The sequence below is a fragment of the Chanodichthys erythropterus genome, chromosome 11 (assembly GCF_024489055.1).
Source record: "Chanodichthys erythropterus isolate Z2021 chromosome 11, ASM2448905v1, whole genome shotgun sequence".
Lineage (NCBI taxonomy): Eukaryota > Metazoa > Chordata > Actinopteri > Cypriniformes > Xenocyprididae > Chanodichthys > Chanodichthys erythropterus.
Genome location: NC_090231.1, coordinates 56,696,324 through 56,711,501, shown reverse-complemented (window position 1 = coordinate 56,711,501; position 15,178 = coordinate 56,696,324). Strand labels below are relative to the sequence as shown.

The window sequence follows — 15,178 nt, the reverse complement described above, 5'->3', positions numbered from 1 at the left end:
AGAGTTTGGTAGAAGGTAGAAACGTGAATACCAAATGTCGTAACTTTAGAGACGGTCCCTAAATTTGCGAGTATCATAATCAAACGTTCAGCGTCAAATCAACTTTATGCCAGTATCTGCTTTCTTGGAGCCTATATAGTCAAACCTACATCACAAATGAGGTGCGAGTTTGGTCTTTTTTATCACTGTACGAGTCCATTAAGCTGTGTTAAGAGTTTTTGTCCTGATGGCAGGGCAATCCTATGACGGATGAGGGAAGCCCTAGTATTACAACACAGCGCCGCGATATAAAGTTAAGGAAACTAAACAACAGAGAGAAATATATGTCTATCTCAGATTTAACGTTTGATCTGTACACCAGCATCGGGCAATAACGTTATCTTGTTCACTGTACAGAAAGCTGTAGCTACACTGGGAAAGTAAGCGTAAATACACTGAATTAAACATAAATGCAGTTTTTGTGTCTTTATCAGCTTTTCTGCATTTATACTGGCCCTGATAATCATCACATATTCACTTATGCTTGCTCTAATTCTGTAGATCCGTTTTTATGAATGAATGATGATTTACTAGCGTTGCTTTGGTCTTCCTAAACAGCCGCTAGCGGCACCTGCTGGTGAAGCAGACTAACAGCAGATAGAGATGATGCATCGGCACTCTACTGCTCTTCCTGCAGTTCCCGGATGTGAAATGTTGAATTTTCTGCCGAATTTGAACCACTGAATTTGTGGAAGCGAATTTGTAAGCGAAATAAAATGGACTGAAAATTGATAGTTGAATTTTATAGGTTGTATTTTTAAACAGAATAAATATCTTGGAAGTGAAATTTGAAATGTGAATATGAATGATTGAATTTTTAATAATGAAAATGTGTGTGAAATATTTTTAATTGAAATATTCACAGCTTAAATATACGACCATGTTGAATTTCATCCCATAAAAATGCAAGCCTTAAAAATACAGTGCATCTAAATGCAAGTACAGCTAATGTAGTGCATATTTTTTTTCAGTTAGAGCAATTCAACAAGCTTTTTATTTCAAAAACATTTGGCATTAATTTACTTCCATAGCTGGGCTGGGCTCTGTTCATGTGACTGCAATTATGTGCATTGTGGGAGGTGGATGTTATGACCAAAATCTTATGTGACTGTATGAGTAGTTTTTGAGCCACTTTATATAAAGTGTTTTGAAATACTAAATACTAAACAAAGACAACTAATAGAGAGTGACTCTAATTTCACGTTGCCAGTATATGTCAAGATATATAGTTTTCTGTCCTTTTTTTCTCACCTGTCACCTGTGTGTTTGAAGAAAAAAAATAAAAAAAATACAAAGTTCTGTCATGAAATCCTCGATGATGCCACAGGCTGATAGGTCCTTAACTCAATCTGCTTGAAATCACTATTCTCCATAGCGCATGTCTTACTTGCTCACAGGAGCTTGTCTGGTATGTATTGGCAGTAGCAAGTCCCGTTCTTGCGCTGCAGCAGCAGCAATAACCAACAGCAGCAGCAGCATTAATGGCAGCAGCAAAACAGCTATAACAGAAGCAATAACAGCAGCAGCAGCAGCAGCAGCAGCAATAACACCATAAACAGCAATAACAGAAGCAATAACAGCAGCGATACTAGCAGCAGCAGCAATAACAGCAGCATCAGCAATAACAACAGCAGCAGCAATAACAGCAGCAGCAATAACAGCAGCATCAGCAATAACAGCAGCATCAGCAATAACAGCAGCATCAGCAATAACAACAGCAATTACATCAGCAATTACATCAGCAATAGCAACAATAACAACAGCAATAACAGCATCAGCAGCAATAATAGCAGCAGCAATAACCAACAGCAGCAATTACATCAGCAATAGCAACAATAAAAACAGCAATAACAGCATCAGCAGCAATAATACCAGCAGCAACAATAACAACAGCTGCAATAACCAACAGCAGCAATAACAGCAACAATTACATCAGCAATTACATCAGCAATTACATCAGCAATAGCAACAATAACAACAGCAATAACAGCAGCAGCAGCAATAACCAACATCAGCAATTACATCAGCAATAGCAACACTAACAACAGCATTAACAGCAGCAGTAGCAATACCAGCAGCTGCAATAACCAACAGCAGCAGCAGCAGCAGCAGCAGTAACAGCATCAATTACATCAGCAACAGCAATAACAGCATCAGCAACAATAATAGCAGCAGCAGCAGCAGGAGCAATAAGAGCAGCTGCAATAACCAACAGCAGCAATAACAGCAGCAATTACATCAGCAACAGCAATAATAGCAGCAGCAGCAATAACAGCAGCTGCAATAACAGCAGCAGCAGCAATAACAACAGCAGTAACCGCAGCAATAATAGCAGCAGCAATAACAGCAGCAGCAGCAGCAATAACAACAACAGCAATAACAGCAACAATTACATCAACAACAGCAATAACAGCATCAGCAGCAATAATAGCAGCAGCAGCAGCGATAACAACAGCTGCAATAACCAACAGCAGCAATAACAGCAACAATAATAGCAGCAGCAGCAGCAGGAGCAATAAGAGCAGCTGCAATAACAGCAGCAATTACATCAGCAACAGCAATAATAGCAGCAGCAGCAGCAATAACAACATCAGCAGCAATAACAGCAGCAGCAATAACAGCAGCAGCAGCAATAACAGCAGCAGCAATAACAGCAGCAGCAATAACAGCAGCAGCAATAACAGCAGCAGCAATAACAGCAGCAGCAATAACAACAGCAGCAGCAATAACAGCAGCAGCAGCAATAACAGCAGCAGCAATAACAGCAGCAGCAATAACAGCAGCAGCAATAACAGCAGCAATAACAGCAGCAGCAATAACAGCAGCAGCAGCAATAACAGCAGCAGCAGCAATAACAGCAGCAGCAATAACAACAGCAGCAGCAATAACAGCAGCAGCAGCAATAACAGCAGCAGCAATAACAGCAGCAGCAATAACAGCAGCAGCAGCAATAACAGCTGCAGCAATAACAACAGCAGCAGCAATAACAGCAGCAGCAGCAATAACAGCAGCAGCAGCAGCAATAACAGCAGCAGCAGCAATAACAGCAGCAGCAATAACAGCAGCAGCAGCAATAACAGCAGCAGCAGCAATAACAGCAGCAGCAATAACAGCAGCAGCAGCAATAACAGCAGCAGCAATAACAGCAGCAGCAATAACAGCAGCAGCAATAACAGCAGCAGCAGCAATAACAGCAGCAGCAATAACAGCAGCAGCAGCAATAACAGCAGCAGCAATAACAGCAGCATCAGCAATAACAGCAGCAGCAATAACAGCAGCAGCAGCAATAACAGCAGCAGCAGCAATAACAGCAGCAGTAATAACAGCAGCAGCAGCAATAACAGCAGCAGCAATAACAGCAGCAGCAATAACAGCAGCAGCAGCAATAACAGCAGCAGCAATAACAGCAGCAGCAATAACAGCAGCAGCAATAACAGCAGCAGCAGCAATAACAGCAGCAGCAATAACAGCAGCAGCAGCAATAACAGCAGCAGCAATAACAGCAGCAGCAGCAATAACAGCAGCAGCAATAACAGCAGCAGCAGCAATAACAGCAGCAGCAGCAATAACAGCAGCAGTAATAACAGCAGCAGCAGCAATAACAGCAGCGTCAGCAATAACAGCAGCAGCAATAACAGCAGCAGCAGCAATAACAGCAGCAGCAATAACAACAGCAGCAACAATAACAGCAGCAGCAATAACAGCAGCAGCAATAACAGCAGCAGCAGCAATAACAGCAGCAGCAATAACAGCAGCAGCAGCAATAACAGCAGCAGCAATAACAGCAGCAGCAGCAATAACAGCAGCAGCAATAACAGCAGCAGCAGCAATAACAGCAGCAGTAATAACAGCAGCAGCAGCAATAACAGCAGCGTCAGCAATAACAGCAGCAGTAATAACAGCAGCAGCAGCAATAACAGCAGCAGCAATAACAGCAGCGTCAGCAATAACAGCAGCAGCAATAACAGCAGCAGCAATAACAGCAGCAGCAGCAATAACAGCAGCAGCAATAACAGCAGCAGCAATAACAGCAGCAGTAATAACAGCAGCGTCAGCACTAACAGCAGCAGCAATAACAGCAGCAGCAATAACAGCAGCGTCAGCAATAACAGCAGCAGCAATAACAACAGCAGCAGCAATAACAGCAGCAGCAATAACAGCAGCAGCAGCAATAACAGCAGCAGCAATAACAGCAGCAGCAATAACAGCAGCAGCAATAACAGCATCAGCAATAACAACAGCAGCAGCAATAACAGCAGCAGCAATAACAGCAGCAGCAGCAATAACAGCAGCAGCAATAACAGCAGCAGCAGCAATAACAGCAGCAGCAATAACAGCAGCAGCAGCAATAACAGCAGCAGCAGCAATAACAGCAGCGTCAGCACTAACAGCAGCAGCAATAACAGCAGCAGCAATAACAGCAGCGTCAGCAATAACAGCAGCAGCAATAACAACAGCAGCAGCAATAACAGCAGCAGCAATAACAGCAGCAGCAGCAATAACAGCAGCAGCAATAACAGCAGCAGCAATAACAGCAGCAGCAATAACAGCATCAGCAATAACAACAGCAGCAGCAATAACAACAGCAGCAGCAATAACAGCAGCAGCAATAACAGCAGCAGCAATAACAGCATCAGCAATAACAGCAGCAGCAATAACAACAGCAGCAGCAATAACAGCAGCAGCAATAACAGCAGCAGCAGCAATAACAGCAGCAGCAATAACAGCAGCAGCAATAACAGCAGCAGCAGCAATAACAGCAGCAGCAATAACAGCAGCAGCAATAACAGCAGCAGCAATAACAGCAGCAGCAATAACAACAGCAGCAGCAATAACAGCAGCAGCAATAACAGCAGCAGCAGCAATAACAGCATCAGCAATAACAGCAGCAGCAATAACAACAGCAGCAGCAATAACAGCAGCAGCAATAACAACAGCAGCAGCAATAACAGCAGCAGCAATAACAGCAGCAGCAGCAATAACAGCAGCAGCAATAACAACAGCAGCAGCAATAACAGCAGCAGCAGCAATAACAGCAGCAGCAATAACAACAGCAGCAGCAATAACAGCAGCAGCAGCAATAACAGCAGCAGCAATAACAACAGCAGCAGCAATAACAGCAGCAGCAGCAATAACAGCAGCAGCAATAACAACAGCAGCAGCAATAACAGCAGCAGCAATAACAGCAGCAGCAGCAATAACAGCAGCAGCAATAACAGCAGCAGCAATAACAGCATCAGCAATAACAGCAGCAGCAATAACAGCAGCAGCAATAACAGCAGCAGCAATAACAGCAGCAGCAATAACAGCATCAGCAATAACAGCAGCAGCAATAACAACAGCAGCAGCAATAACAGCAGCAGCAATAACAGCAGCAGCAATAACAGCAGCAGCAGCAATAACGGCCGTTTAATAAAGCGAGGGTGAGCGGTGCGTCGGCTTCATGTCAGCAAAACGACATTGTCACTGCAGTTGCAGACACGTGAGTATTCACACTGGAAGCGTTTGTACAACGTCACAGCAGCGGCTCTAAGCTACATATAAAGACAACTATAAATTTGTTTTTATAAGTTGGTCATTCATAAACTTGATAGTCTTGAAAGCTTGTTAACATGGGGAGGTGTACAACATTTGCATGTAAACGGTAAACAACAAACAACAACAAAAAAAGCCTTGTGTCATATTGCTGCAAACGAATGAGGTAAGCCTTGTGTTTAAAAAAAGCACAAACTCGAGTTTGATTTGGGTAGTGCTAGAGCCTATATATACCTGTTTGTGTAATAACTAAAATAATGTTTATATATCCTATTTTCCAGCTAGTTTACTTTAGTTTTTTTATAATATATCATACTTTCACCCAAACTGAATAATTACAAACAAATTTAAATGGGCAAAGTATTTTTGATTCTTAATTTTGTTAATGTTCTTGTTAGTACACACTAAACATGCTTATTCTGTGCATTTTGAGCACTTTTTGTGTGTAATCATATTTATTTTGTCCATCAAAAGTGTGCTTTCACTTTGCTGCTCACGCGATGCTCCTGCTTGACGCTCACGTGCGGCTCTTGCTCCTGGTATAAATACATATCAATTTTTTTAAAGAAGAATTTAATACTTTAATTCAGCTAGGATGAATTAAAATTGATTGAAAGTGACAGTACAGACATTTAACATGTTACAACATTGATAATAATAAGAACCATTATTAATAATTGAGCACCAATAATAATGGATAATAATTAAGCAGCAGATCAGCATATTAGAATGATTTCTGAAGGATCATGTGACACTGAAGACTGGAGTAATGATGCTGAGATTCAGCTTCACATCACACTTTCATTTTAAAATGTATTAAAAGAGAAAAAAAAGTTATTTGTAATTAATTAAATTGTAATAATATATATCAAAATATTACTGTTTGTACTGTAGTTTTGATCAAATAAATGCAGCCTTGGTGAGCAGAAGAGACTTCTTTTAAAAAATGCCAGAGGTGAATGCAGTAATTTAACAGCAGTTAACGTTAATGCAATCAATGTAGCGGCAATAAAAGCAAATAACGAGCATATAACTTGACCTGCAGCCTGATGCCTTACATTTTCTTCCCTCCAGAGTAAAAGATCCACTTTCAGCCTGAAATACATTAAATTATGAAGTGAAATGGGTTGTGAAAGCCATTTAACGTTGATTTTATCCTCAAGAATTCATCGCTGTCATGCAGCATATTGGCTGCGGCAGAACTCCTGACCTTTTCATATATACTTGCTGTGATGCGCTCAGCACACACTGATGTAGGGTCATTCTCAGACTGCTTATGAAATTCTGCCATTTCTTAGAGCTGTGTTTAATGCCTGTGAAAGGACTTCCATTACTTGAAGCCCTATGTCTCTTTTGTTGAGTTGAAAGGCTCTGATAGCTGGCCTACATGCTTGCGGACTGAATTCCTCTATCAACAAAGAGCCTTTGGGACAACATGCTGAGCAGACTGAGCCACTAGATGTTGCCTAGGTTACGAAGTCTACAAAAGCCACCCCTGACCGCACCAGCGTGGTTTCTTATCTCTCCTGAGGGAGGATACTAATTAATAGCCAGACATACTGTCACACCACTGACCCTCCGGCCCATATAATGGGGTTTTTGGATGCGTATGCTTATGATCGTGTCATAATTAAAACATTCTCATTTAAAGGGATAGTTGTCATCAAATGTCATCATTTACTCACCCTCATGTCATTCCAAACCCATTAGACTTCAAGTCTCCTGAATTCAAGTCTTCTGAAGAGACATGATGCGGGTGAGTTATTGATCACGGAATTTTCATTTTTGGGTGAACGGTCCTTTTTAATGATACAGGGTAACATGATTTGATGTGACAATATCATACAGTTTTACATTTATAGTTTATTTGACTATTTTAGCAGCATTCCAAATTATTATGATTCATTCAAATCTATGGGTAGGATTGGTCATACACATTTTGACATGAAAGGCAGGGACAAATATTTCATTTTGTGCCTTCGGAAAGAATCAGGCATTGGCTAAACGTGCTAAAAAAATCTTATTATGTAAAATTCTTGTTTATGAAAATGACATGTAGAGGGAATTAAATGTGCATTGTCACGACGACTTGTATCTTGCATTAAAACTGCCTAATGAAAACGCTTTTTTGCTTCACACTCTCAGTTTGTAAAGGCCTTGTCAATTTAAGAATGACTTCTTTAGTGACTGCTTTTAAAGGCCCCATTTAGTCCATCTTGTACACCAAACACTGCCAAAATAAATTTACAATCCAGGTGAAAAGCTTTTTAACAAGGCTTTGCGTTCATGCTGCTTCTGGTTTCATGGCACGTAGCATATTTTTCAGAACAAGGCTAGTCATCTATTATTTTGGTTGTCAAAGCAATTACTCTGCTGAGAGAATAATGCATAAATAGCCATAAAATCATACATTTGCCAAATGACAGTTGCACATTTTATCAGCCACACATTATAGCGGCAGAGGTTACCATCCAGTTTGAGAGCTCCAATAAATTAGCTATGTGTCACTGTGCCACCTGAATACAAGCCATTTACTGATGTATATTCTACTCCTTAATTATTCCCAGTCTGATCTGTTGACACGCACACCATGTCATAGGGTATGTGACATTGATGTACTAAAAACGGAAAAGTTTTTCCTTAGCGTTTTTCAGGTATACACGAAAACGTTGTCAAAACAATCCCCGTTCACAAAAATCCACAAAAACGACTAAAAACGCTGTATTCTGCTGCCAGGCCAGTAGTTGGCGATGTCACTTTGTAAAGAAACACTGCGCGCCTATAGGCTGAACACGTAATACGCATGTGCATGTCATCAACGTTTTCACAAATTCACATTTTTGTAGTTTACACGGAGACAACAATGGTATCATTTTCAAAAACATGCAAAAGTTTGCGTTTTCAGACCCCCAAAATGCCGTTGTCATGTAAATGTATGGCCGAAACGCATAAAGTTTTCGCTTTTTAGTTAAAAACAGTGTTGTGTAAATGTTCCCTTACAAAGTTGTTATCCCTTGTCAAAATGTGAACTTACTTGTATTGCAAGTACACTTGGTGTACTTCAAATCTTAAAAGTTTATTTTTAAATGAAAAAAACTGTCTTGTGTCACGTTAGATCTGTGTTTGTGTTTGCTTGAGTTGGACATAAAGATGTACTTATATCCTACTTAAATATTGCAGTAAGCAATTTCTGAAAAACGCTGTTGAAAGTGGATTGAACCGAGCGCTACAACACACTTTTAGCCAATCAGCAGTAGGGGGCGTATCCACCCGTGATGGGGGAGGAGAGAGAGTGATCCAATTAGCAGTTGGGGGCGTGTCCACCCATGATGGGGGAGGAGAGAGAGAGTGATACAATTAGCAGTCGGGGGCGTGTCCACCCATGATGTGGGAGGAGAAAGAGTGAGCCAATCAGCAGTAGGGGGAGTGTCCGCCAATAATAAGGGAGGAGAGAGAGTGAGCCTATCAGTAGTAGGGGGAGTGTCCGCCCATAATGGGGGAGGAGAGAGAGAGAGAGCCTATCAGCAGTAGGGGGTGTGTCCACTCATATTAGGGGAGGAGAGAGTGAGCAAGAGGGAGATTTGAAGAAAGACTGTAGAAAGAGAGATGGCTGAGAGACATTACAAAAAAGAAAAGGTCAGAAGAATATCACTGAAAAAAGAAAGGTTATGAACAGGCAAGAGCTTTACGACCCATGTTAATTTTAGAAAAGCTTTCCAGTACTAGAGAGAACGAAGCGGGAAGGACTGAAAATGGATGCAGAGGTTGCGTTGATTCTGATACATACATGAGTAACATTGGTTTGCTATGTTTCACAGAACCAAGATATGCTATGGCTGTAATGTTAACTTTAGTAACAGGACAGTTTTGAGTGTCATTGTTTCACTGGAGCTGCTGTGCTGCTGGTCTTGTTTGTATATACTCTTGTGTACTGTATGTTCATTTTGCATTGTTCCTTGTTGTTCATACGTCATCTTCACTTTATTTTTCATGAAGCGTTATTTTGCTTTGCTTCATCTGTGATAAAGACACATCCACTCTTGCATTGCGTGTTTGTGGGGCGGAGCAATGAAAGGAGGGGTGTGTTTCTTTGGGTCGATTTCAAATATAAACAGTGTTTCTCAGAAATCACTTACTACACCTTAAATGGGTCAAAAAGCACTCTTAAGTTCAAATAATCGCATTTAATATAGATTTGAACTATTGAACTATTTTCATTTAATTGTAAATAACGTGCGGTTAAGTGTCTGAAAACATTATATTTGGTTTGTACTTAATTGTTTTATTTTAAAGTATTATTTCCCTAATAAATGCCTAATTATTTTAGAAATATACTAAAGTGCACTTCTTTTTCACAAGGGATAATAGTATTGTGGGACTGATATCTGAGTGCTAGTATACATCCCTCTGATTCAGGGGTTTTAGTCTTCTGCATTTGTTTTGTTTAAAAAAGGCCTGTCCATTTATCAGCAACTATAACCCCACCAGTAGCTGTATATAGTTCAATTCATGGTTGTAAAACCACTTTGTTGAGAACACGACCTACCTAGCGGCTACAGGCCAATTGATTTTGAGATCCCTTTTATAATGTTTTGGAAGAGTTTGGAAACTGTGGAAAAATATGGAAAATTGCCAAAAGTGAAATAAACGAAAACTGTCCACACATGAAAAAGAATTCATGTTCTACCAGCAAGTAGAAATACTACATATTGATATATCATCTCAACAGTCAGATGTTGTGTGAAATCACATTCCTGCACTAGTGCTTAAAGCACACTGCAGTCTTGAGCCGTGTTAGCAGCATGGCTCCAGTGTTTATTCAGAGCTGCCGCTTGGGTGGGTGTTCGCCCTCTTGGTAGCCAGTATCCAACAGAGCCGTATTTGATTCCTTCAGTGATCCAGACTGACCTCCACAGTATCAGTTTTCTGACTGGGGACTCTGTATTCATGTTTTCACACAGGTCCAGGTTGCAATACTGTTGCTCACAACAATGCCACTTCCCCATTTTGTATATCCTCTTGCCATCATTTCCCATAGCCTGAAATAGAAGGGCTGTTTTTAAGGAGGAGTGTGAACATTACTTGCAATATTAGGGACTCATAAGAGGCCTGCGTGGGTATAAAGGCCGTTCTTACCAGGGACGATAACAATAAAGATATAGTTCTAAAAATTAGTCTAAATGTAAAAAAATAGCAGATTCCACACCACAACTATAATGATACTAGTGTAGAGAAACAGTATAATTGGAATTACTTTCTATTTTATATCTACAAACTGCTGCATGTTAGTGTGTGGTTAGTGCTGCTAGATATGGAAAGGTCACAACGGACAGTCAAACACAAAGGTCAATCAAAGTGACATTGAAACACAAAAAAACAAAAAAAAACAGTGCGTCATACCTCATTATGGGAGTGTTATATAAGAATATTGTTTCTTTGGAACCCTGTTTTCCCTCAATATAGCCTAATGTTCTTCTGAGCTTTTGCTTTAATTTCCATGATTGTTTTGTCTTTCGGTTTTGCAAATCATTGTTCCACTGCAGCAGTTTTTTTGCTATACATATATAATTTGACGATGAAATATATATATATATATATATATATATATATATATATATATATATATATATATATATATATATATATATATATATATATATATATATATATATATGCTAATATATTAATATAGTATATATGCTAATATAGCATATATTAGCATATATATATATATATATATATATATATATATATATATATATATATATATATATATATATATATATATATATATTCTTCATCTCTTCATCTCTTTAGTTTCTATTTGACGCACGATGACATATATATGTATAGATACATATATAACAACAAAGCATATGTAATTCTTAGAACACTCATTTACTGGTCTGAGCCAATCTCAATCTCCAGTTTAGAAAGACAGTAGAATGAACGAATCCCCCAGCACTTGTGTTTACTTCAAAGTGGAAACAGAGTAATGGGCAAAAATCTATGTGAGATTGGATTTTGCTTTAATGGTTAATGACCTTCCCTTGTGAAAAAGAAGTACACTTTAGCATACTTTTTAAAAGACTTTTTTTTGGACACTTAATTCTATGTAATTATTTGCAATTTAATGAAAATATATTATAATTTTAACTATATTAAATCTAATTATTATGTATAACTTAAAAGTGTTTTTTAAATATACTTTTTTTATAATTACTTCTTGAATTTTACAAATATATAATATACATTTTTTCAATTGTAGTATTTTAAAGAAGGCATCTGAAATAATAAACTTGTAGTGTTGTCAAAAATATGGATTTTTCAGTACATCAACAATTATATATCCGAAACGCTTCCAATACTCATTTTCTGCAGAAAAGATACATGGTACCAGCTGCTCTCTCTCTCTCTCTCTCTCTCTCTCTCTCTCATCTCTCCGACAGTGAGTGACACACAAACTCGTCTCCCTTCACTGAGTTGTTCCATTTGTTTCGGATGAATATTGTTGGTCTGAAAGGGCTTGAATTTTAGAGTGGAATTGCGAATATTGTGCATAATTTCACTCATTCCTGCAGATTTTGCGCGCACATAAAGCCACCTCTCCGTTCTAAATTGAGTTCTTTTTCGCTGCTAATTGCACTAAAAACAGACAAATACACACAAAATAATGTCAAAATGTCAGTTTTGGTGAGTATTCACGTAAACACAGTCAGTTGTTTTAAGTGAGCATAAACAGTTGAGAAAGAAAACGCATGTATAACAGTATAATGGTTCTGTGCGTCTGGTCTTAAAGTGACAGCAGCCTAATAAACCTGCTGCCAAATTATGAGATAATATTAAAAATAACTATGTGACAGTTTTTCCCCATTGTGTGGCCATTGAAAACGCTGAGTAGAAACCTACTATAGCCACACTGGCTGGAGAGCAAAAAAGTTAATGTCAAGCCCTGATTACTTCTATTGTCCAAACTAAAATATAATGTCGTTTCTTTTGCTTTTATGTCATGGATTTAAATATATCTGTAATTACACATTTGTAATGATGAAGTTGGAATTTAGCACATTTAAAATATATTAACTTTAAATGTACTGAATAACACATTACATTTCAAATTATAATCATGCACTTTACATGTGCTTTAGTATCTTAGACAACACATCAAAATAAGTGAACTTTAAGCAAAACTGTGAAAGTGCACTCTCTTTAAGTAGACTTAAGTGGCCTTTTATTTAATTAATTTTATATTATTTGTCAATTTTTTTTTTTAATTACACTGTTAAGATTTTAATATTTCAATATTATTAAGCATACTTCATTTTCCACAAAAGTTTACCTGAAAAAAGCAGGTATTTAAACACATTAAGTTGTTAAGCACAATCTGTGCATGTAAATGGAAAAGTGTTATTTTCCTCTGACATGTTTCATTATCAGGGGGAATGCCAACCGTCTCTCTGTTTGACCCTCACAGAGTCCCCGCTGAAAGGAGATGACAATCAAGTAGATCGATCTTTTGCTGACTCATCCTTGTTCAACCACTGGGGCCAGGATCTGGGGCCAGAGAGTCGCCGAGTGGCCCTCAAGATGTTTCAATATTACGGCTACAATGGTTACCTCAGCGACCGCCTCTCCATGGACAGACCAATCCCAGACTACAGGCCTGATGGGTGAGTGTCTAGCAGACTAGCCCTGATATACAGTAAAGTTTTTTCGTTCTTCACTTAGGGGTAAAAAGAAATTGAAATACGTGACTAGCAGTTTACTGTTAGCGAACATCTCAACCCCGCCCACACTGCTGAGAGCGGCGTTTAGATGAATATGTGAATATGTGCTGTGCGCTTTCCTCTCAATAACAACATAAACACTAAAATGACAGCAGTGAGAAAACAGCAATTAAGAAAGCATCTGATCATAGTGATGCGGGTGTTTGAACCAGCTCTACAATTCAGCAGTCCAGTAAAGTTTATATAGCACTTTATACAATAGATTGCTTTAAATCAAACAGCTTTACATTATTAAACATGAAAACACTTTTTCAATTAGAATTACGCTTCAATTTCTACTATAAAGCTGCTATTTCTACTATAAAGAAGGCCTTAGAGACACACCCACCTATTACATCATCACAATGGACCAATGTAAGTTCGAAGGCGTTTACCTTGGCAAGCTGTTTCGAACTCCCAAAACAAACTCCAAACAAACATTGTTTCGTCTAATTTTTTTTTTTTTAAATGACTTCACATCAGTTCATTCTTTGATTTTGCTTTAAGTATATCGGGGCCTTTACTCACTTTCACATAGATTATTACTGGAAAACTGTAATAAATTATGTTTATGCTTATATATATATATATATTTATATATTTATATATATTTATATATATATATATATATATATATATATATTTTTTTTTTTTTTTAATGTACAGTTCACATACAGAAACAGTACTATACTGCATATGGCCAAAAAATAATGTCTGGAGGGGATATTTGTTTTTTATGACCCTACAAGTTTGATTAAATAATAAACATTTTAGGAAAAAAATATTTAATATTTCAAATATGAGGTAAAAACAAAACACTAAACCTGGTTAAGTTATTTATCTGACATAATTATTTGACAAACTGCAGCTACAGGTTTTAATTTACTATGCAAAAAAACAAAAAAACAAACAAAAAAAAAAGCTCACAGGAAAAAAACAAAACATATATTGACTACAGCATAATCAGTTATTAATATTTCATTTTTCTTTCTTGTTTTTGCATGTGTTCATAATTTCTTTATGACAGCCTGGCCAAAAATAATGTCTGCACAATTAAAAAAAATAATAACTAATAAAACAATTGACTCTCTCTCTCTCTCTCTCTCTCTCTCACTCACACACTTCCTGTGATACTCTACCTCCATTGTTACCTTGATCCTGTCATCCAAGTTGCCATGCAGTCATTCCTCATCTCCTCCCTTGTGTGTGTGTGTGTGTGTGTGTGCGAGATCAGTAAACCTTGTACGACAAGCTCAACATTAATATCAAGACTACTCTACTACACTTCTCTCTGTATTGATCATCTTACCTGTTTTGGACTATGTTCCTGCTGCTTCACCAATAAACTCACCTGTTTGAACTGATCCATCTCTCCCGTCATTGTGTCTGTGCCTGTACGTGGCACAACTACGCTGTTATGGTTGCTGGTGTAGAGATGAGGCAGATACGGATTTCCACTATACATTCAATACTTTAATATAAACAAAGGCAGAGAACACCATACAAACACTAACACAAACAGTAAACAACATTCAGAACGGACCAGGAGTGAAGGGAGTGAGTGTCATATAAAGGGAGTGCTAACAATAGAGTCCAGGTGCAGGTGATCCGTGATGATAGGGAGATGACGAGGGAAGTGAATGCAGGTGTGGAGAACAGGAGGATCTTGGGAAATGGAGTCTAGGAGAACAAGGGATCTGTAACAGTACCTCCCCCTCCCGGTAGGCGCGTCCTCGCGCCGTAGATGTAACAACCGGGAGGGGGGTGGGCGCCCTGGAGACCTCAAGCCGGAGCAGGGGGAGGAGTAGACTGGAGTGGAGGTCTCCAGGGCGGGCTCA

At 38.7% G+C, this 15,178-nt stretch overlaps 1 protein-coding gene and 1 non-coding gene across 2 annotated transcripts in view; one reads left to right on the top strand and one right to left on the bottom strand.

Moving 5' to 3' along the window:
* The window catches only part of galnt18b (UDP-N-acetyl-alpha-D-galactosamine:polypeptide N-acetylgalactosaminyltransferase 18b), a 139,746-nt gene that overhangs the window by 45,341 nt on the left and 79,227 nt on the right, over positions 1–15,178 (top strand). The window contains exon 2 of the mRNA XM_067401495.1: positions 13,049–13,244. Within this exon, the coding sequence (XP_067257596.1) occupies positions 13,049–13,244 (196 nt within the window). The remainder of the gene's footprint in view (positions 1–13,048; positions 13,245–15,178) is intronic.
* Positions 12,919–13,046, bottom strand: LOC137031384 (U6atac minor spliceosomal RNA). The gene has a single exon (XR_010896527.1). It is a non-coding gene; the product is annotated as a U6atac minor spliceosomal RNA (small nuclear RNA).